General features: G+C 38.4%; 1 protein-coding gene across 3 annotated transcripts in view; it reads right to left on the bottom strand.

Moving 5' to 3' along the window:
• HECW2 (HECT, C2 and WW domain containing E3 ubiquitin protein ligase 2) overlaps positions 1-22,444 on the bottom strand; it is a 407,924-nt gene that overhangs the window by 70,348 nt on the left and 315,132 nt on the right. For all 3 annotated transcript variants that reach the window (XM_068544743.1, XM_068544742.1, XM_068544744.1), the window contains exons 15-17: positions 21,892-22,026; positions 18,442-18,544; positions 16,410-16,506 (exon numbers count right to left, since the gene is read on the bottom strand). In XM_068544743.1, coding sequence (XP_068400844.1) covers positions 16,410-16,506; positions 18,442-18,544; positions 21,892-22,026 — 335 coding nt within the window. The remainder of the gene's footprint in view (positions 1-16,409; positions 16,507-18,441; positions 18,545-21,891; positions 22,027-22,444) is intronic.

The raw sequence follows: 22,444 nt of genomic DNA, 5'->3' as shown, positions 1-22,444 counted from the left end.
GGTGAAATTAAAGTAGGGCACGTGATCAAAAACAATCAGAAGCAGCAATGCCTCTAAACCACAACACTCACTGGATTGTAGACTCTGCACACATATGGTTCCTGTAGATACAGTTTAGTAAACCTTCAAAAATATATATGTCGTTAAAAACTGCCTTAGGGCAATTTTAGAGAAATCCCCATGACTTCTCTGATGGTGTAACGCCAAGAAAGGAAAATTAGTAATGATCATTCATATTTCTGACTACAGTCACAGGGCATGGTCTGACTTGAAGGGTAAGAGCCAGGCACTAGAAAGGTCAACTTTTCTTTCTACTTCTCATTACACAGGTTAGGTTTGGAGATACAGGTCCATTATTATCTCGTGATTCTTATGGACGCATAGAAGTGACATCAATTAGCCATATATGTAGAGGCAATATTTGTTGTAAATGGATATAAATCAACTCTGCACTGAGAATTCAGAGAGTTACTTAACTCTCTCTCTGCTCGTTTCCTCATCTTGAAGTAAGTATAGTTATACTATCTGCCTCATAGGTTGGTGGACAGGATTTAATGAACAAATGCAAATAAAATGTTTAGCACAGAACTATTATATAGTAGCACTCAACCATTTTAAGATATTGAGTATATTATAAGATATGCCTCATAATTAGTTATTACTTTTTCAGTAGACAGAATCATCTACTGAAAATAGAGCAAAATAAGATGTCTAGTCATATACTCCTTTTTTTGTGTCTGTTGTTGGCAAGTTATTTTAACCATGCTATTTACCTTGGTTAATTCCACAAATATCTATTGAGTACTTCTATGACATGTAGTAGATAAGACCCTGACCTCTCCATAAAACTGAAATAATGCTGTGAGTACCAAAGAGATAATACATATGAAGGGTTTACAGTTCTCATAATTCAATGGATAATGGGAAACATTATTCTCAGTAAAGCAAAATTCTATGTAAAGCAAAACCATTCTGGACTCTAAAAAAGGAATTTAGTTATTATACAAAAAAACATGTGGTTATAAGACACCTTACCTAAGGTATTCTAACAGCTTGCACTGTAAGCCCATCATTATTCTGAAGAATTAGTATCTAGGGTATACTAGAATGCATAACTGGTGGTTTATATTTTCTTATGAACTATAATAATTTATTATGTATTTGATAACAAGTGTTTTAACTGAAAATATATTCAGGAATTGAAACTATGTTATATATGAATATATTTTATTTTAAAATCAATATATATATAAAAAACAAAAAACCCCAATTGGTTATAATATAAGACATTAGAACGGACAAGTCAGTTAAAGAGCGTGTAAAGGGATAGACAAGGATAAGGCAGTATTTTTTCAACAGTGATATAAAATGTCAAGGTAAGGGAAAAAAGAACTTCAGGCACCAATTTTTGGAAAATAGTACTACAAAAACTAGTAGTTTTCTAGATTTGGCAGTTATTATTTAGAAAACTAAAAACAAAAAGTCCACCCACAACAGAAACAAAAACATAAAATACTTTGGGAAAACCTAGACAAGAAACATTCAGTTCCTAAATAAATAAATAAGAAAATTTTACTGTAGGAAATGAAGGGGTTGAACACATGAAAAAAACTGTAGTTGTAGAATAAAAAATGGAAAACTAAATATTCTAATCGCATCCAAAGTAACTTAAAAAAAAATCCCCATCAAAATCCCAATGTAATTTAAAAAGTTGAGAACAGTATTTAAAATTTCATCTCAATACTCAAAATAATGCTATGTGCTAGAGAATTTTAGCCAAGTTTTCAAAATAAATAATTGTTATGCTATCATTTCCTGAGATCTAAAATAACATACTGGGATATACAAAGATATATAAATTGTTGTATTAAAAAGATGGATTCTTTATATATGTGATTTTGTGTACTGGAAATGTAGTTATTTGCCCTTTGGGATAAATAGTTTTAGGTGCTATCATTAAGTCCCAAATATATTGCTATGAAATTGATTTATTTACCAAATATTTCTCAAACACCCACTTTATTCAATGTAAGATGTGAGGTCCCATGAGGATTAAAAAAGATGAGTAAGTTACATACCTTGACTTCATGTAGCTTGTACTTGACTTGGAATAAAGTGTGTAAGAAAACATATGGTAGAAAAATACGAGATGTTTTTAAACATTTTAAGCACAGATGGTAATATTATGCCATTTCTACTGTAAGCTATAAAATTCAGACACATAAGATACCTGATTTTTGGTATAGTGGCACCCTGATGGGTCTGCAAGAATGTTTTCTGTAAAATGTACCCTCAAGGAACAGAGAGTAATGACTTATTCAATGGGACGTACCCATTTGTATGTAGGACAATGTGCATGAAATAAGGAGATTTTAACTTTAGCCAAGTAAATTTTTCTGAAGACAGTTTCCATAACTATTTAAACCCACTGCGAAAGACCAAAAAGAAAAAAAAAATACATTATTAACATAGAGGGGATGTGTGTTTTGTTTGCTTTGTAAGAAATGCTTCTGATTTACTAATAACTTAGAAATTTAAATATATATGTAAAAATCATATTTCATTGAAAACCATTTTGTGCTATCACAAATGGTAATGCATTGTTCTCCATGATTTTAGAAATGGCTTATTATTCTCTTGAGTTTGGGAAAAGCATTGAGGCTGGAATCCATACTGATATTTTTCTTTGGTCCACACAGAGTCCACATATGATGAGCTACTGAAGAAGGATGACATTTTGCTGAACTCTTTTCTTGATAAATGCAACAGAATATAGCAAAAATCAATAGTGGAACAGACATACCTAAAACATGGTTATTCTTCATGTAAGAAAATGGTTTGAAAACCCTGATTGAATCATTTGTTAGCCAGAAAATACAAGGCTTCGGATGAATATCCAGTGGATGAACATATTCGTAATTTGGGAAATCTTGAAAAGTTGTATCAAGGAACTTTATTTATGGGAAAGTGGTTTAACAAATACCTGGGTGTAATACTTTAAGAGAATCTAAACTTATCTTAGCTATGAGGGTTTTTCTTTTGGGCCTATTTTATCTTAAGTGATTGACTGTATAGTTATTTAAAAATTAACAGTTATAAGATTCCACACATGGAAAATGTGAAAACTAGACATTTACAGGATGTACATGTCAAAAGCCTATACACTACTACATCTTGGCATATCCATTCACATAAAACATAAGCAGCAATTACTTCTTCTGCAGAAGCCGTAGAATAGATATCAGGGACTAAGAATCTGTGTTCCTTACTGTCCTAGGTAGCAATATCTCAAACCTCTCATTAGATCTACGAGAAGATTACTGCCTGAGAAGATGTTTTAACTCAACTTTGGATGGCTTCTAAAATGTTATGTCAATGACTTTGCCATGATGTTTGGCCCTCAGTAATTTGTACTGAACCTTGAGCCAGAAGGCTCAGTCCTCTGTGCAGGCAGGGAGCAGTCAAGGCTGGTTTCATCACATACATGTAAAAAATTTTAGAACAAAGCTTCCCATAGGACATAGTATAAGCACAACACTAGAAAACCTTCCTACACAGAAGTTAATCATGGAACTCAAGATACCCTTCCTGTATTTTAACTATGTCCATAGAATCACATGATGCCATCTATGCATATGATCAGTCTTAGGGATAATGGTATTGAGAATCAGTAAATTTAGGGGTAAATTACTTTAAACTGAGTCCTTGTGATACAATAAAGAAGTGAAGGACAGATTACTAATACAATATTACTTTAAATTTGTTGTATGCTTTCTATTGCTTACGTCGTACGAGGGGCTGTAAATACATGATCACATTTAATCTTCAAAAGGACACTGCAAGTTAGAAATTCCTATACCCACTTTACAGATGAGGAAACTAAGACTTGGAGGGGTTAAATGCCTCATTCAAAGTCTGGTGAGTAAACTGCAGAGCCAGAATTCAAACCAGGTCTGTTTGACCCCAAACCTGAACTCTTAAGATCTATATTCTACTACTTTCTAAGTGTCATTATTAATGCTGGTCTCCCAGTTGGGAGACAGACCAGAACTCTCCAAATAACACTATGTGGTGTCAATAAATTATTTTAATCAGGTGTTTAAAAAAATTCAGTAATTATGCTTATGCAAATTTTTCATAGGAAAATAATAGTTTCAATGCAGTTTTCCTGTTACATAAACAGGAAAGTTTGTCATGTCGGTTCCAGACATCTGAGAGAACAGTAAACAAATTAGGAGAAGATGATGAGACAGAGCTAGGCAGGCCATAACAGGAAAATGCATAAGGATTGGCAAAGGGAAATTTATGCTATTTTGACCAAGTAGATCAGATGTTAACTGAGATTAATACTTCCAGCCCAACAGTAAATGCAGAAAAACTCATCTGTTAGAAAACTGGACAAGAAATAGGTTAGAAATTTTGAACACTGGGATTTGTTTTATGAAAGCCAGCTTTTGGGAACTTTAACTTTTTATTTCATAAAATAAATGCTTGATAATTTCACAATGGCATGCACTATTTTTAAAATGAAAACAAAATTAAGAGTATAATTTGAGCAATAACAAAATTCTAGGGCTCTTAAAATAAGATTATGGGGCTTCCCTGGTGGCGCAGTGGTTGAGAATCTGCCTGCCAATGCAGGGGACACGGGTTCGAGCCCTGGTCTGGGAAGATCCCACATGCCGCGGAGCAACTAGGCCCGTGAGCCACAATTACTGAGCCTACGCGTCTGGAGCCTGTGCTCCGCAACAAGAGAGGCCGCGGCAGTGAGAGGCCCGCGCACCGCGATGAAGAGTGGCCCCCGCTTGCCACAACTAGAGAGGGCCCTCGCACAGAAACAAAGACCCAACACAGTCAAAAATAAATATAAATAAATACATAAAAATTAAAAAAAAATAGGATTATGGGAAGAAATAAAAGGTCAGAGTCTGCGTTTGCTTCTATTCTGGTGAACCCTGGGAGACGTATTCATTTGCCTTTTGTAGCTCAGAATTTCTTGACTTCCAAGTTATTGATTTACCAGTGACATAAAATAGGAAATAGCCCAATTTATCCAGAAGAGAAAAAAAAAGTATCATAGATCACATCCTCATGGGAAGGAAATTTTTTTAGGAAGCACTCAAGGAGGAATTGACCTAGAGCCCAAAATAATTATCACTGATGTCTGAGAAAAGCTGCACTAGTAGGGAGTAGATTTACTGGTTGAATCCAATAGTCACACAAAAGGGGGAATTCTCAACTCAATTCAGTTTCATGGTACTTAGCTCCTTGTTCATAATACAATGTTGTACACCAAAAAGTTTATTCAATTTGTATGCATTACATTCATCTATAAAATATGCTTAAAAGGTTGTTTTTCAAATGAATACAGTTTTTTAAATGAATACATTTGTCTTTGGATAAAATATTAGAGCATTTTATTTTAATGTTATAAAGCTTTTTAGTAGGATTACTGTCTTTCACTGAGAACCAAGAGTAGGATATAGTAATCCAATGGGACTCGATCCATTTGATGGAGGTGGTACTGACTTCTGGATGTTGAGTTTTCTGAGCAAACCTCTTCTGAGATTAAAAAAAAAAAAAAAGAGGACAAATTGGTAGCATGCACATTTGCTTGATAGATGAAGTCAGAGGAAGTGGTGATTTGAAAACAGCAGTTGAAAGCAAAAGCCACATCCCAATGCATGAAAAACCATAGCCATTCTACAGGAAAAGATACACAAGGCGGGTCTCAAGGAGGAGAAAGCTGTATATGGATACAAACTAAACAAACTGTTTGCTGTCCTCTGGATAGCAAGGAATCGCAAGCAAAACAAGAAAATCACAAAGCACAGAGGTGTACCTACTTGAATCTCCCAAGGGCTGATGCTTATTTCCTCATTATGTTATGGAGAAAATAAGAAGGGATATTTCCTTTAAGTGGCTGTACCACGGAACAGCCACTGTAACACTGTAACAGCCACTGTAACACTGAGGAACAGTGTACACAGAGCTCGGGATATGAATATAGGTCCACAGTTAGCTTTGACACACTATCAGTGGCTCCATTCCATGCATAAATCTCTTTATCAAATGTATCACTGAAATATGAGATTGAAGAACCCCAGCGAGTTCCCCACCCCTTCATTTGTGGGAATGCTCCTTACAATGCAGTTTTTAACTGTATGAAACAGGGTGTTCCTTTAGATGTACAAACTTCCCCATTATGTTGTTATGATAAGCAAAATGCTTAACTATCAACAGCTTTTCAGACTAAAAGCGCACTGTGACACACACTCTATGTAAGAGGAACAGTATTATCTCATTGATGTAAGTTCCTGTTCCTTTCTACTTGTCATGACCGCTCATGCTTTCTATGGTCAAATTCTATAGTTATAGAAAGAGTAAAAGGAAATTTATAAATAAGTTTTGAAATAAGATGGAAACTTATTTTAAAACCTATCAAATAATATCTTAGCAATAGACTGCCAGGTGAGATTGTACTTAACTGAGGACCCCGAGTGTCATTAAAAAATAAAAATCTTCAATAATCTTTAGGAGATTAGAGCCTTTTAAGACTAAAAAGCAGAAAGGAAAACAAAAACAAAACTGGAAGCTACCAAAGGGGCCTGCAGCTTTTTCCTCTTTAGGATCGGTTAAGGATCTCTTAAGTCATTAAAGAATAATGATGTTAGATGCCTTGTAGATTATATCATCTTATTTCTCTGACGAGAGAGATCTGAAGATATGTTAAATTAATAATAATGTGGAGGTGCAGAGCAAAAGTAGAAAACTTCTTGAGTTCCCTTTTTCTTGCTCTTTTTTGCTTCAGCATGGTTCTCTCAGAGGAACAGATATTGACTAGATGTGGGGGGAGGAGGGGTTGGGGCTGAAGTTGGTAACAAAGAGAGAAAATAGAGTTCTCCTTATTTTGTGCTTTGCTAAAGAGGAGGGATTTTGTTTGTATGTTTGTTTGTTTTGCTTTTCAGCCCAGAACCTCTAAGATCTCTCATTAGAGAACTGAGGGGCTCATTTCTGCAATGTTATTTTTACAGAAGACTTTAGAGAAGACTCTCTAGAGGACCATGAGTTGCTGAGTAGATGCTATAATATACAAATATAAAAAATTACAGCTTGGACTTCCCTGGTGGCGCAGTGGTTGAGAATCTGCCTGCTAATGCAGGAGACACGGGTTCGAGCCCTGGTCTGGGAAGATCCCACATGCTGCGGAGCAACTAGGCCCGTGAGCCACAACTACTGAGCCTGCGCATCTGGAGCCTGTGCTCCGCAACAAGAGAGGCCACAACAGTGAAAGGCCTGCGCACTGCGATGAAGAGTGGCCCCCACTTGCCACAACTAGAGAAAGCCCTCGCACAGAAATGAAGACCCAACACAGCCATAAATAAATAAATTTAAAAAAAAATAAAATAAAACAAAGGCAGAAAAAATTTTTTTAAAAAATTACAGCTTATATAATTTTTATAATTTTTCCTGACTGAGAACAGCATGCTTATCAAGTTGGGGAAAACACTGAAACCTGAGTTAGATGTTAACTGTGTGAAACCAGGAGTTCTGTATAAGCAATGTTTGTACTATCATACTTGAAATTATGTGTAGTTTTAGCCTTTAGAAACTTTAGAAAGTAATGATGACTTTAAAGATATGAGAGACTAAGAACATCATACGAAGGATATCTGGTAATTTATATTTCGTATAAACATATACCTACATTTCATATTTCATATCGACATATACCTACATTTACTATATATGCAAAGTGCTATTCTAGATATTTCAGCAGTAAGGAAGGAGAAATAATGATGAGTTGGATGAGATCCCTACTTGCAAGGAGCTTATAACCTAATTGGAAAATTAAGCATAAGGACTTGAAAACTCAAATTAAATCACAAAAGTCACATGACCAAAATAATAGGAGGGACAACTTGATACATTACATAATTAATGATCAAATTAGTATCTAGACCAGAGGTTATGACACCTGGATGGGCCTCTGGAATTATACGGTGAGGTTTTTTTTTTTTTAACATCTTTATTAGAGCATAATTGCTTTACAATGGTGTGTCAGTTTCTGCTTTATAACAAAGTGAACCAGTTATACATATACATATGTCCCCATATCTCTTCCCTCTTGCATCTCCCTCCCTCCCACCCTCCCTATCCCACCCCTCTAGGTGGTCACAAAGCACCGAGCTGATCTCCCTGTGCTATGTGGCTGCTTCCCACTAGCTCTCTATTTTACGTTTGGTAGCGTATACATGTTCATGCCACTCTCTCACTTTGTCCCAGCTTACCCTTCCCCCTCGCTGTGTCCTCAAGTCCATTCTCTAGTAGGTCTGCATCTTTATTCCCGTCTTGCCCCTAGGTTCTTTTTTTTCTTTTTTTAGATCCATATATATGTGTTAGCATACGGTATTTCTTTTTCTCCTTCTGACTTACTTCACTCTGTATGACACTCTCTAGGTCCATCCACCTCACTACAAATAACTCAGTTTCATTCCTTTTTATGGCTGAGTAATATTCCATTGTATATATGTGCCACATCTTCTTTATCCATTCATCTGTTGATGGACACTTAGGTTGCTTCCATGTCCTGGCTGTTGTAAACAGAGCTGCAATGAACATTTTGGTACATGACTCTTTTTTTTTTTTTTTAACATGACTCTTTTTGAATTATGGTTTTCTTCAGGTATATGCCCAGTAGTGGGATTGCTGGGTCGTATGGTAGTTCTATTTTTAGTTTTTTAAGGACCCTCCATACTGTTCTCCATAGTGGCTGTATCAATTTACATTCCCACCAACAGTGCAAGAAGGTTCCCTTTTCCCCACACCCTCTCCAGCATTTATTGTTTGCAGATTTTTTGATGATGGCCATTCTGACCGGTATGAGACGATATCTCATTGTACTTTCGATTTGCATTTCTCTAATGATTAATGATGTTGAGCATCGTTTCATGTGTTTGTTGGCAATCTGTATATCTTCTTTGGAGAAATGTCTATTTAGGTTTTCTGCCCATTTTTGGATTGGGTTGTTTGTTTTTTTGATATTGAGCTGCATGAGTTGCTTGTATGTTTTAGAGATTAATCCTTTGTCAGTTGCTTCATTTGCAAATATTTTCTCCCATTCTGAGGGTTGTCTTTTCATCTTGTTTATGGTTTCCTTTGCTGTGCAAAAGCTTTGAAGTTTCATTAGGTCCCATTTGTTTACTTTTGTTTTTATTTCCATTTCTCTAGGAGGTGGGTCAAAAAGGATCTTGCTGTGATTTACGTCATAGAGTGTTCTGCCTATGTTTTCCTCTAAGAGTTTGATGGTGTCTGGCCTTACATTTAGGTCTTTAATCCAATTTGAGTTTATTTTTGTGTATGGTGTTAGGGAGTGTTCTAATTTCATTCTTTTACATGTAGCTGTCCAGTTTTCCCAGCACCACTTATTGAAGAGGCTGTCTTTTCTCCATGGTATATTCTTGCCTCCTTTATCAAAAATAAGGTGACCATATGTGTGTGGGTTTATCTCTGGGCTTTCTATCCTGTTCCATTGATCTATATTTCTGTTTTTGTGTCAGTACCATACTGTCTTGATTACTGTAGCTTTGTAGTAAAGTCTGTAGTATAGCCAGGGAGCCTGATTCCTCCAGCTCCATTTTTCTTTCTCAAGATTGCTTTGGCTATTTGGGGTCTTTTGTGTTTCCATACAAATTGTGAAATTTTTTGTTCTAGTTCTGTGAAAAATGCCAGTGGTAGTTTGATAGAGATTGCCTTGAATCTGTAGATTGCTTTGGGTAGTAGAGTCATTTTCACAATGTTGATTCTTCCAATCCAAGAACATGGTCTATCTCTCCATCTATTTGTATCATCTTTAATTTCTTTCATCAGTGTCTTATAATTTTCTGCATACAGGTCTTTTGTCTCCTTAGGTAGGTTTATTCCTAGATATTTTATTTTTTGTTGCAATGGTAAATGGGAGTGTTTTCTTAATTTCACTTTCAGATTTTTCATCATTAGTGTATAGGAATGCAAGAGATTTCTGTGCATTAATTTTGTGTCCTGCAACTTTACCAAATTCATTGATTAACTCTAGTAGTTTTCTGGTAGCATCTTTAGGATTCTCTGTGTATAGTATCATGTCATCTGTAAACAGTGACAGCTTTACTTCTTCTTTTCCAATTTGGATTCCCTTTATTTCTTTTTCTTCTCTGATTGCTGTGGCTAAAACTTCCAAAACTATGTTGAATAATAGTGGTGAGAGTGGGCAACCTTGTCTTGTTCCTGATCTTAGTGGAAATGGTTTCAGTTTCTCACCATTGAGGATGATGCTGGCTGTGGGTTTGTCATATATGGCCTTTATTATGTTGAGGAAAGTTCCCTCTATGCCTACTTTCTGGAGGGTTTTTATCATAAATTGGTGTTGAATTTTGTCGAAAGCTTTTTCTGCATCTATTGAGATGATCATATGGTTTTTCTCCTTCAATTTGTTAATATGGTGTATCACGTTGATTGATTTGCATATATTGAAGAATCTTTGCATTCCTGGGATAAACCCCACTTGATCATAATGTATGATCCTTTTAATGTGCTGCTGGATTCTGTTTGCTAGTATTTTGTTGAGGATTTTTGCATCTATGTTCATCAGTGATATTGGCCTGTAGTTTTCTTTCCTTGTGACATCTTTGTCTGGTTTTGGTATCAGAGCGATGGTGACCTTGTAGAATGAGTTTGGGAGTGTTCCTCCCTCTGCTGTATTTTGGAAGAGTTTGAGAAGGATAGGTGTTAGCGCTTCTTTAAATGTTTCATAGAATTCGCCTGTGAAGCCATCTGGTCCTGGGCTTTTGTTTGTTGGAAGATTTTTAGTCACAGCTTCAATTTCAGTGCTTGTGATTGGTCTGTTCATATTTTCTATTTCTTCCTGGTTCAGTCTCAGAAGGTTGTGCATTTCTAAGAATTTGTCCATTTCTTCCAGGTTGCCCATTTTATTGGCATATAGTTGCTTGTAGTAATCTCTCATGATCCTTTGTATTTCTTCAGTGTCAGTTGTTACTTCTTTTTCATTTCTAATTCTATTGATTTGAGTCTTCTCCCTCTTTTTCTTGATAAGTCTGGCTAATGTTTTATCAGTTTTATCTTCTCAGAATACCAGCTTTTAGTTTTACTGATCTTTGCTATTGTTTCCTTCATTTCTTTTTCATTTATTTCTGATCTGATCTTTATGATTTCTTTCCTTCTGCTAACTTTGGGGTGTTTTTGTTCTTCTTTCTCTAACTGCTTTAGGTGTAAGGTTAGGTTGTTTATCTGAGATGTTTCTTGTTTCTTAAGGTAGGCTTGTATAGCTATAGACTTCCCTCTTAGAACTGCTTTTGCTGCATCCCATAGGTTTTGGGTCGTTGTGTTTTCATTGTCATTTGTTTCTAGGTATTTTTTGATTTCCTCTTTGATTTCTTCAGTGATCTCTTGGTTATTAAGTAGTGTGTTGTTTAGCCTCCATGTGTTTGTATTTCTTACAGATTTTTTCCTGTAATTGATATCTAGTCTCATAGCGTTGTGGTCGGAAAAGATACTTGATACGATTTCAATTTTCTTAAATTTACCAAGGCTTGAATTGCGACCCAAGATATGATCTATCCTGGAGAATGTCCCATGAGCACTTGAGAAGAATGTGTATTCTGTTGTTTTTGGATGGAATGTCCTATAAATATCAACTAAGTCCATCTTGTTTAATGTATCATTTAAAGCTTGTGTTTCCTTATTTATTTTCATTTTGGATGATCTGTCCATTGGTGAAAGTGCGGTGTTAAAGTCCCCTACTATGATTGTGTTACTGTCGATTTCCCCTTTTATGGCTGTTAGTATTTGCCTTATGTATTGAGGTGCTCCTATGTTGGGTGCATAAATATTTACAATTGTTATATCTTCTTCTTGGATTCATCCCTTGATCATTATGTAGTGTCCTTCTTTGTCTATTGTAATAGTCTTTGTTTTAAAGTCTATTTTGTCTGATATGAGAATTCCTACTCCAGCTTTCTTTTGATTTCCATTTGCATGGAATATCTTTTTCCATCCCCTCCCTTTCAGTCTGTATGTGTCCCTAGGTCTGAAGTGGGTCTCTTGTAGATAGCATATATAAGGGTCTTGTTTTTGTATCCATTCAGCCAGTCTATGTCTTTTGGTTGGAGCATTTAATCCATTTACATTTAAGGTAATTATCTATATGTATGTTTCTATTACCATTTTCTTAATTGTTTTGGGTTTATTATTGTAGGTCTTTTCCTTCTCTTGTGTTTCCTGCCTAGAGAAGTTCCTTTACCATTTGTTGTAAAGCTGGTTTGGTGGTGTTGAATTCTCTTAGCTTTTGCTTGTCTATAAATCTGAATGAGATCTTTGCTGGGGAGAGTAACCTTGGTTGTAGGTTTTTCCCTTTCATCACTTTAAATATGTCCTGCCACACCCTTCTGGCTTGCAGAGTTTCTGCTGAAAGATCAGCTGTTAACCTTATGGGGATTCCCTTGTATGTTATTTGTTGCTTTTCCCTTGCTGCCTTAAAAATATTTTCTTTGTATTTAATTTTTGATACTTTCATTAATATGTGTCTTGACATGTTTCTCCTTGGATTTATCCTGTATGGGACTCTCTGCACTTCCTGGACTTGACTATTTCCTTTCCCATGTTATGGAAGTTTTCAACTATAACCTCTTCAAATATTTTCTCAGTCCCTTTCTTTTTCTCTCTTCTTCTTCTGGGACCCTTATATCTCGAATGTTGGTGCGTTTAATGTTGTCCCAGAGGTCACTGAGACTGTCCTCAATTCTTTTCATTCTTTTTTCTGTATTCTGCTCTGCAGTAGTTATTTCCACTGTTTTATCTTTCAGGTCACTTATTCGTTCTTCTGCCTCAGTTATTCTGCTATCGATTCCTTCTAGAGAATTTTTCATTTCATTTATTGTGTTGTTTACCATTGTTTGTTTGCTCTTTAGTTCTTCTAGGTCCTTGTTAAACGTTTCTTGTATTTTCTCCATTCTATTTCCAAGATTTTGGATCATGTTTACTATTATTATTCTGAATTCTTTTTCAGGTAGGCTGCCTATTTCCTCTTCATTTATTAGGTCTGGTGGGTTTTTGCCTTTCTCCTTCATCTGCTATGTGTTTCTCTGTCTTCTCATTTTGCTTAACTTACTGTGTTTGGGGTCTCCTTTTTGCAGGCTGCAGGTTCGTAGTTTCCGTTGTTTTTGGTGTCTGTCCCCAGTGGCTAAGGTTGGTTCAGTGGGTTGTGTAGGCTTCCTGGTGGAAGGGACTAGTGCCTGTGTTGTGGTGGATGAGGCTGGATCTTCTCTTTCTGGTGGGCAGGTCCACATCTGGTGGTGTGTTTTGGGGTGTCTGTGGCCTTACTATGATTTTAGGCAGCCTTTGTGCTAATGGATGGGGTTGTGTTCCTGTCTTGCTAGTTGTTTGGCATAGGGTGTCCTGCACTGTAGCTTGCTGCTCATTGGAGCTGGGTCTTGGCGTTGAGATGGAGATCTCTGGGAGATTTTCGCCGTTTGATATTACGTGGAGCTGGGCGGTCTCTTGTGGACCAGTGTCCTGAACTTGGCTCTCCCACCTCAGAGGCACAGCCCTGACGCCTGGCTGGAGCACCAAGAGCCTGTCCTCCACATGGCTCAGAATAAAAGGGAGGAAAAAAAAAGAAAGAAAGAAGAAGATAAAATAAAATAAAATAAAGTAAAATAAAATAAAGTTATTAAAATAAAAAGTAATTATTAAGAAAAAATATTTTTTTAAGTAATAAAAAAAACCCAAAACCGACAGACAGAACCCTAGGACAAATGGTAAAAGCAAAGCTATACAGACAAAATCACACACAGAAGCATACACATACACACTCACAAAAAGAGAAAAAAAGGGAAAAATAGATATATAACGTTGCTCCCAAAGTCCACCTCCTCAATTTGGGATGATTTGTTGTCTATTCAGGTATCCCACAGATGCAGAGTACATCAAGTTGATTGTGGAGATTTAATCTGCTGCTTCTGAGGCTGCTGGGAGAGATTTCCCTTTCTCTTCTTTGTTCGCACAGCTCCTGGGGTTCAGCTTTGGATTTGGCCCCGCCTCTGTGTGTAGGTCGCCGGAGGGCGTCTGTTCTTCGCTCAGACAGCGCGGGGTTATAGTAGCAGCTGATTCGGGGGCTCTGGCTCACTCAGGCCGGGGGAAGGGAGGGATACGGAATGCGGGGCGAGCCTGCAGCAGCAGGTTGCACCAGCCTGAGGCGCGCCGTGCGTTCTCCCAGGGAAGTTGTCCCTGGATCACGGGACCCTGGCAGTGGTGGGCTGCACAGGCTCCCAGGAGGGGCGGTGTGGGTAGTGACCTGTGCTTGCTCACAGGCTTCTTGGAGGCGGCAGCAGCAGCCTTAGCGTCCCATGCCCGTCTCTGGGGTCCGCGCTGATAGCCGCGGCTCGCACCCGTCTCTGGAGCTCCTTTAAGCGGCACTCTTAATCCCCTCTCCTCGCGCACCAGGAAACAAAGAGGCAAGAAAAAGTCTCTTGTCTCTTCGGCAGCTCCAGACTTTTCCCCGGACTCCCTCCCGGCTAGCTGTGGCGCACTAGCCCCCTTTAGGCTGTGTTCACGCCGCCAGCCCCAGTCCTCTCCCTGGGATCGGACCTCCGAAGCCCAAGCCTCAGCTCCCAGCCCCCGCCCGCCCCGGCGGCTGAGCAGACAAGCCTCTCGGGCTGGTGAGTGCTGCTCGGCGCCGATCCTCTGTGCGGGAGTCTCTCCGCTTTGCCCTCCGCACTCCTGTGGCTGTGCTCTCCTCCGTGGCTCCGAAGCTTCCCCCCTCCGTCACCCGCAGTCTCCGCCCGCGAAGGGCCTTCCTAGTGTGTGGAAACCTTTCCTCCTTCACAGCTCCCTCCCACTGGTGCAGGTCCCATCCCTATTCTTTTGTCTCTGTGTTTTTTTTTTTTTTTTTTTGCCCTACCCAGTTATGTGGGGAGTTTCTTGCCTTTTGGGAGGTCTGAGGTCTTCTGCCAGTGTTCAGTAGGTGTTCTGTAGGAGTTGTTCCACATGTAGATGTATTTCTGATGTATTTGTGGGGAGGAAGGTGATCTCCCCATCTTACTCTTCCGCCATCTTGAAGCTCCTCCAAGTTGTACTCACTGACACAAGGTGGCCATCCCTGGTTTCACATCAACATGATCTCAGGCACAAACCTCCTTGTTTTTCCATTTTGTCTTTAAGTTACTTGTTGAAACAACTGGCCCGCAGTCCCAAGGACTGTCGCGGCTTCGGCTGGTGGGGCCCCTCCAGAGCTGGCAGCCTCAGTGAGGCCGCCCTCCCCTCAGGCTCCAGGGCAGTTCAGTGACGGTGGAGGGAAGAGACCCCGAGCCAGCTACAGTGAGGTTTTAAGAAATTAAATGCTTGAGCTCTACCCCAGACCTCCTGAATTAAATTTCTGGGCAGGGCATAGGAGGACAGAGGGTGTAAATTCAGAGAAGGGAGAGGAGTTGGGGGAAGCAAGACCTGGCATTCTATACCTTATAAAACTCCCCAGTGATGCTGATAAAAACAGTTTGACACAACTTAGTGGAGCAATATTTGAGAATCACTGCCATAGGGCAGAATGGCACCATTGGGCAAATGTGTTCCTGTCAGTTAAGGTGGCATGTAGACCAAATGGGCTTTGAGTTATGCACGATTTTCAGCAGAAACTCCCACGTCTTTCCATCTCCACCTCTCTGATGCCTAGCACACCAAAGTTGAGAAATACTACACTAGATCATGAGCCTGAGAGTCCACAGTGGAGCCGAAAGGCTTCAAGGAGGGGCATCTTACACTGAATTTAAAAAGAAAAATCTTGCCAAACATAGAAGAAGAGAAGAGTTGCCAAGGAAAAGGAACAGCAAGTATTCAGGAAAGGAAAACTGGGCTTAAAGTGTGATGCACTGAAGAGTTTTTTTGAAGAAAGGGTTCCTGCAGGGGAATGCTAGACTCTGGAGAGGATCAGATTTCTTCCTTGGGTTCCCCTGTGTTTTTATTATGGAAAGTTGTGAATACCAAGTCTAGGATTTTATAAATCTCAATTCAATAAACTCTATGTTACTTCTGTTTACTCAAGTTACATTCTAATAGGTAGTGTCTTATTATTTTTGTTATAATCTGCACATCTAGGATGCATTCTTGGCTGTGAAATTTTCATATTTCTTCTTTAAAGTTGGTTCCAGGTTCTTTAGTCAGTTTCATTCAGTCCTCATACATAACAGAGAAAAGCCAGGACTACACTGACCTGATATTAATAACAAAGTACTTGTGTACAAGATGCCTTTGTTCAGAATGCCAGAAAGCAAGAGTGAATTTCCAAGACAATTATCAGTGTTACTGAAGATTTAATGGTTGGGGCTTATGCAGCCTGAATTAAATACCAATATTATGGTTACCTGAGTGAGTGATTCCTGGTAAGATCAGGTTGACGCTCCTGTAGAATTTCAAAGATGTTGGGCTGGCGCAGAAATGCAACAATCTTGTCATTGTAAGCTGAAAAAACATACACATGTAACAATATTTTAAAATCTGTTATTTTATGCACATAAATCCAGACTTTTAAAGTTTTGTTTTTCTGGTTAATATTCCTTGTATTCAAAGTCATAGTTTAAGGCCACTATAGATGCTTAAATTCCAATTTGTGTCTATCCTGTTATATGAGTATTGGACTTAGATCTGTTAGGTATGACTGACTTAAGCACTCATTAAACTCATCTGATGAGCCATATTTATTATCAAATTGCAAGATGAGATCAACAACAAGATTCTAGATACTGATTGTTTTATGCTACTGCTTACCAAAATCAACCTTATAAGCAATTGTTAAAAATGGAAAACCATCTTCTGATTAAATGTCAGCCACCTACAGAGGTAAAGAGGTAGAGCAAGAGTTGCTAAAATACCGTAGTTGCCAGCAGCAACTACCAATATGCAGAGGCAAACCATTCCCAAATTCTATGTGGAAATAAATGCCATTAAGCCACAGGGTAGCTCTTTACCAAACCAACTACACCAACAGCTACAATACAACCAGCATCATCAATTATGTACATAATATTTTAAAAGGAAAATCTATATCTTAGTCAAGGCTGCCTAATGTTTACAGAAATTTTAAATTTAATTAACGTTTACTAAAGGCTCTGTTAATACTCTTTTGTCAAGAAACTAATTTGCTTACTTAAGATAATTCATCTTGATTACATTTATTTATAATTAGAAATACAGATATATTTAAATTACAGAACTGAGTGTCTGAATTCTCAAACATCAGAGATCCTAGCTCAGTCAATACTCTTGTGCTCATAAATATGATCAAGAAACATGCCTTACTTTAACAAAATATCACTCAAAAGAAATATAATTCTTTAGACATTTGCCACTTCAAATTTTAGCTACATCATGCTAATTTTAGTTAAATGTGAATAAAATTAAAAAAAAATACTATCTGCTAACATGGAATCCCATTGTCAAACTCAGTGTCCCTAACTGTACATTTCACCACATATAAATAATAAAAACTCTTTTATAATTCAGGTTTTGTCAGCAGTTTTTACATTCTATCTAAGATCAGAGACTAGATAACTTTTTAAACCACAATTTTATAGTACTTTAAAATTCTATGTGCAGCATTTAGTATCATATGAGTAACAGCATAATAAAACATAGACTGTTCAATTTCTACCCAAGGTTTCTTCTTATTCAGTGATCGTCGAACTTTTAAGGACATGGGCACTGCATTATATTTCATGGTAAAGTCTTTCTTAAAAAAGGAAAAATTTTAAAGCAAAACCAGACAAATGGAGAGCTGCTCAAATTTAAGTTGGAACAGGGAGCCCATCTGGCCTCCTGTCAGTCTGTCCACTCCACCTGCCTTAGGGGCTCCAGGTTTGAAAACTGATCTACTTCAACCTCATCATTTTACTAACAACTCAAGTTGTTCTTTAGGCCAATTTGCCTACATTCATTCATTTTTATTTTACAATTTTGGAGACTTTTGCTGTCTTGCATTTGCTACAAAACCCCTTAAGAATGTGCCATCATTGCTTTCTTATTTTGTGAGGCTCACACACCTTTTAAACTCTGTCTCAAGCATTAGATATATACTAAATAAATGCTTGTCCAAATGCCTAATTTAAAATGACCACACAATACAGCTGCCTTAAGAACTTATTTTTCCTTAACTTCAACTATCTAATATAATAGTTCTACTCAGGTAAGGTAGAGTAGTAGAAAAAATTCTCATCCTATAGGATTTTACAAGACATAAGTGTTTTGAGACTCAAATTGATTTCTTAGGGATAATGCAGCAGTTTTTCAGTACAGGGCAAATGTAGCAGGCTGACAATAGGGAAGTGTATCAGCAGAGAATGCATGGTACACACTGACATGCAAAGCAAAGATAAAGATTTTGGGAAAGGGATGACATACCCACTGGAACCATGTCCTGGTACTGTGGCCTACTGACTGTGTTGAATGTACTCGATGGCCTGGGAAGAACTGGTGGTCCTGCATGTCGAGAATCTTCTCCTACCTGCAAATACAAGCAGTGTTTTTGTTCTGCACCAAATCCTAGAATACTTTACATCAGTACCCCAAGCCAAGTTGTTCAGAACACTTGACAATGAGCATTGTTAAGTACCAACTGATCAGAACAGAGGCTAGCTGAAGAGCTGACACAGGACTCTCAATAGCTCTGCTTCAGTTGCTGAATTGAGGGGATGGGTTGGGGTATAATGTCCCTGAGAGGGGCCAGGGCAGTAACTGTGGACCAAGCGGTACAGGAGTAGCTCAAAATGCCTACACCTCTTGGGGATGTAGATGCTGAATTCCTGTTCCTTAGGAATAACTTCTACCTGACAGAATACAAACCTGCAAAAATACAATCAGAGAGAACACTTGGGTGGTACAAAATTCATTGGGCAGTGCCAGGATATACCTTCTTTTGGCCAAGGCAGGTCAGGGAATTCCCTGCCTCAGCAGAGGAGGGGTTGGAGAGCAGCAGTCTTCACGTGGGTTTCCGAGTTGGGTATTATCTTCTCAGAAGCAATTTTACATGCCTATTAGAGCACCCAGTACAACAGCTCTTTCTGGTTTGAACTTCCCACACCAGCAAGCTAATCACAGCAGGTGTGGAGGAGCAAAATAGGGTTGCCCCAACCTGAATTAGTTACCATACCGATTATAGACTTAGAAACTCATACGTACAAGGAGATAAACAAAAACGCCCATTAATAGTCTTACCAGAAAACTCTAACACTGCTCTAGCTTCTGTTTTAGCATTTTTCCCCCATACTACAGAAGTCAAAATTTTAAGACAACAGTAGAACAGTCGAATAAGAGAGTAAGAGAACAAAAGGCAAAACAACCTCCTGGATTTATAAATTGGTACTTTTAAAACACAGTTTCTACTCCCACCCATTCAAACCCTCACAACCATTTTATCATACTGCATCCATTACGTGTTCAGTGAGGGTTTTTCTAAAGGCCCTAAAGCTGGAAATATCGTCCCCACCCTCGACTGCTTGTTTACCCTTCAAGAATGTTCTCACTCATTCTTCAACGTGTAGTTCAAACAGCCCCTCCTCGATGAAGCCTTCCCTTCCCTTCAAGCCGACGTTAAATGTCACGTTCTCTGAGCACCCACAGCACTTGGGGTACATTTCTAAAGCAGCTGCCATTATTAACAGTCTATAAGCCATTTTTTGCTTGTATTGTTATTCATCTGGATTACGGTTAGTTTTATATATTCTCTCCTTAACAAGAACACAGGAACATACATTATTTACTTGTATCCCTCACACCAACCACGTTTCTACACTACAGGTGTTTAGTAAGTATTCATTTGTTGGATGGAAGAGATAGCAAAATTTCTACTACCTGGAATATTTGCTAAATGAGTCTAAGAGAATAGCTGGGAAGACTTGTGCACGTAACTAGAAATTTCCCACTCTGCTTCTCTTGAGTTGTTGGCTCTGAGAAATGAAGTCAGCCCCTCTTGCGGGAGATTCAATCATTAACTACACCTTGTCAGTCACCAAACTTATCATTTCAATCTGCCAACATATACTTTCCCTCCTGTCAGTAAGTTGCCTTGTGTCATCATTTCCCAGAACAGCCAAAGGTCTTCTCTTTGACACCCTGCTTCTTCAGACCAGACCATCAGACAGTGGGCAAGCCGTGATAAACGTGTGTATTACTGCAGGATGTGCGTGCTTCCGACAGCTGGGCCAGAAAGCACATTCCCCTCAAGGGTTTAACAACGCTGAGACTGAATGCTGAGTCTTTATGGGGTCGTCTCTGTTCCACTGCTCATTTTCCGTCAATAAGAAGAGCAGTCCTCATTCAAATTTTAATGTGTACCTTAGTATCCCTACTGCTAGACCATGAAAATAATTCAAGTTCTGAGGCAGAGGAGTTGAAAGAAAATGTAAGTATAGCTACTAATCTCATGCACGAAAATGTATGTATAGCTACTAATCTCATGCATGTAGCCCTGATCAGACTGAACAGCCAGCGTCATATTGTGAAGTCAAGATAAGGCAAGCATCTAACGTGCACTGGTTGCGTGATAAAACCAGGCAGGGCCCTAATATGCTACATATCACGCACAAGGTCCAAAGGTGAGAGAGGTCTGTTCTGCTTTTTAGATGCATGCTATTAGCATCATCCAGTTCACCACTAATGTTTTATATGACAGCCAGGTAGAGATTTATTAGCTACTCATAAAACATGCATATTTTTGTGCATACCTCATCTTGCAATAGATTTATATATCATTTTTATGTGAGCTTCTCGTGTGTACTCTTCTATGTCTGCACTTACAACCAGCAAACACACATAATCATTAGAGCCAGTATGTAAATCATGAGGGGAAATTCCAAGAGTGGAATTTTGATGAATCAAATCCAGTTATTTATTACATTCATAATCTTTTCTTATAATAGAAGCTACAAAAATATTTGACATACAATATAATACTGAAAATATGATATGCACATAGATGGAACGTGGAAAAGGCATGCAGGAAAAGAATCTTAATTCTTCTTGTCTAAGGGAATTTTTAGAAACAATGTATATCAAGTGATAATATATGACATTCAAAGCATAAGTCTGTACTAAGGAGAAAACATGTGACCTAAAACATTCCTCTTTTATTTATTTAACCTGCTACAGAAAAAGGGAAACAGGAAGAGATTATTTCTTTTCTCTTTTCTTTTCTTTTTCTTTCTTTTTTTTTTTTCTGGTTAGATTATTAGAGAGCCCTCATGTGGTTACCATGGGACACTGCAAACTAGCAAAGTACAATAGAGTACGGTAGAGCTTTTAGTAATTCTTAATGTCACCCATTTTCTCTGAGCACTTAGAGTGCATAAATCAACCCTCATATATATCCTAACTTTAAAGAATATTAATGAGGATACCACAACCCCATAGCATTGGCCGAAGATTTTAATCTAATCCAGCAATCCTCACTTAAGAAACTTCCCTATCTTTAACCTAATTTTAATCCCCTAAAAAAGTTACATTCATTGCTTCCTACGAAGCTGCTCTTAGGTATGCAAAAGGGCTCATCATCATCCTCTCTTGAACACTGTATTGCATTATGAATTCCCTCTCACCATCCACTGAATTTTTTTTCTCTAAATCTCTAATTTCTTCAACCTTTCCTCACATGTCCTACTTTTTAAACCTGTAATTGAGGCTCTATGAGTTTCCAGAGAAGCCCCGTTAACATTCCAACACTTTCAGCCTCCAAATGATAGTCTCTAAATCAAACTAGAAAAACAAAACAATAAGAAAGAGCCAGCACGATTCCATAAACCCCACATCCCGTGCTTCTATCAGCCAAAAGGTCGGTCGCTAAGGCTCGGGACTCACCTCGCCCGCGCTGTGGCTGCGCTGCCTGGTCAGGTGCTGTCGATGCACCAGCGCGCTCGTGGGTCTGCTGCTCTGAAGCGGGAGCCGGGGATCGATGAAAGTGGTGGTACGGGAGTTGTGGTCGACAAAAAATGCCTAGGAAGCAACCCACTCAGTCAACACTCCATACATGGCACACACTTGTCTTAGCGGCCCTATCATTTCACACATGCAGGGAAAGACCCACTTTGGAGTAATAACCTTCGCTCCGTTTTCTCGTAATTTCAAATCTTCAGGAGAATTTCTCCTTCTTCCCTCAGGATAGACCAGAAGAGAGGAAGCAACGCTTAGATTGGATGCAGAATGAAGACAGCAGGAAGGAACATTGTTCCTGGCTTTAGGAAATACAGTCATCAAAGATAGGATCTTAGAAAGAAGCCCCCTGAATGGACATTTGGGCTTCTCTTAACTGACGCTCTTTGCTCTAACTGCTATCGGTTATTACCAAGTTTTTCTTTCAAATATCATTGACTTCTCTTTTCCTTCTATGTAATCAGCTACCAAGTCCTCCCTC

The sequence above is a fragment of the Eschrichtius robustus genome, chromosome 5 (genome assembly GCF_028021215.1).
Source record: "Eschrichtius robustus isolate mEscRob2 chromosome 5, mEscRob2.pri, whole genome shotgun sequence".
NCBI lineage: Eukaryota > Metazoa > Chordata > Mammalia > Artiodactyla > Eschrichtiidae > Eschrichtius > Eschrichtius robustus.
This window is presented reverse-complemented; position numbering and strand designations above follow the sequence as displayed.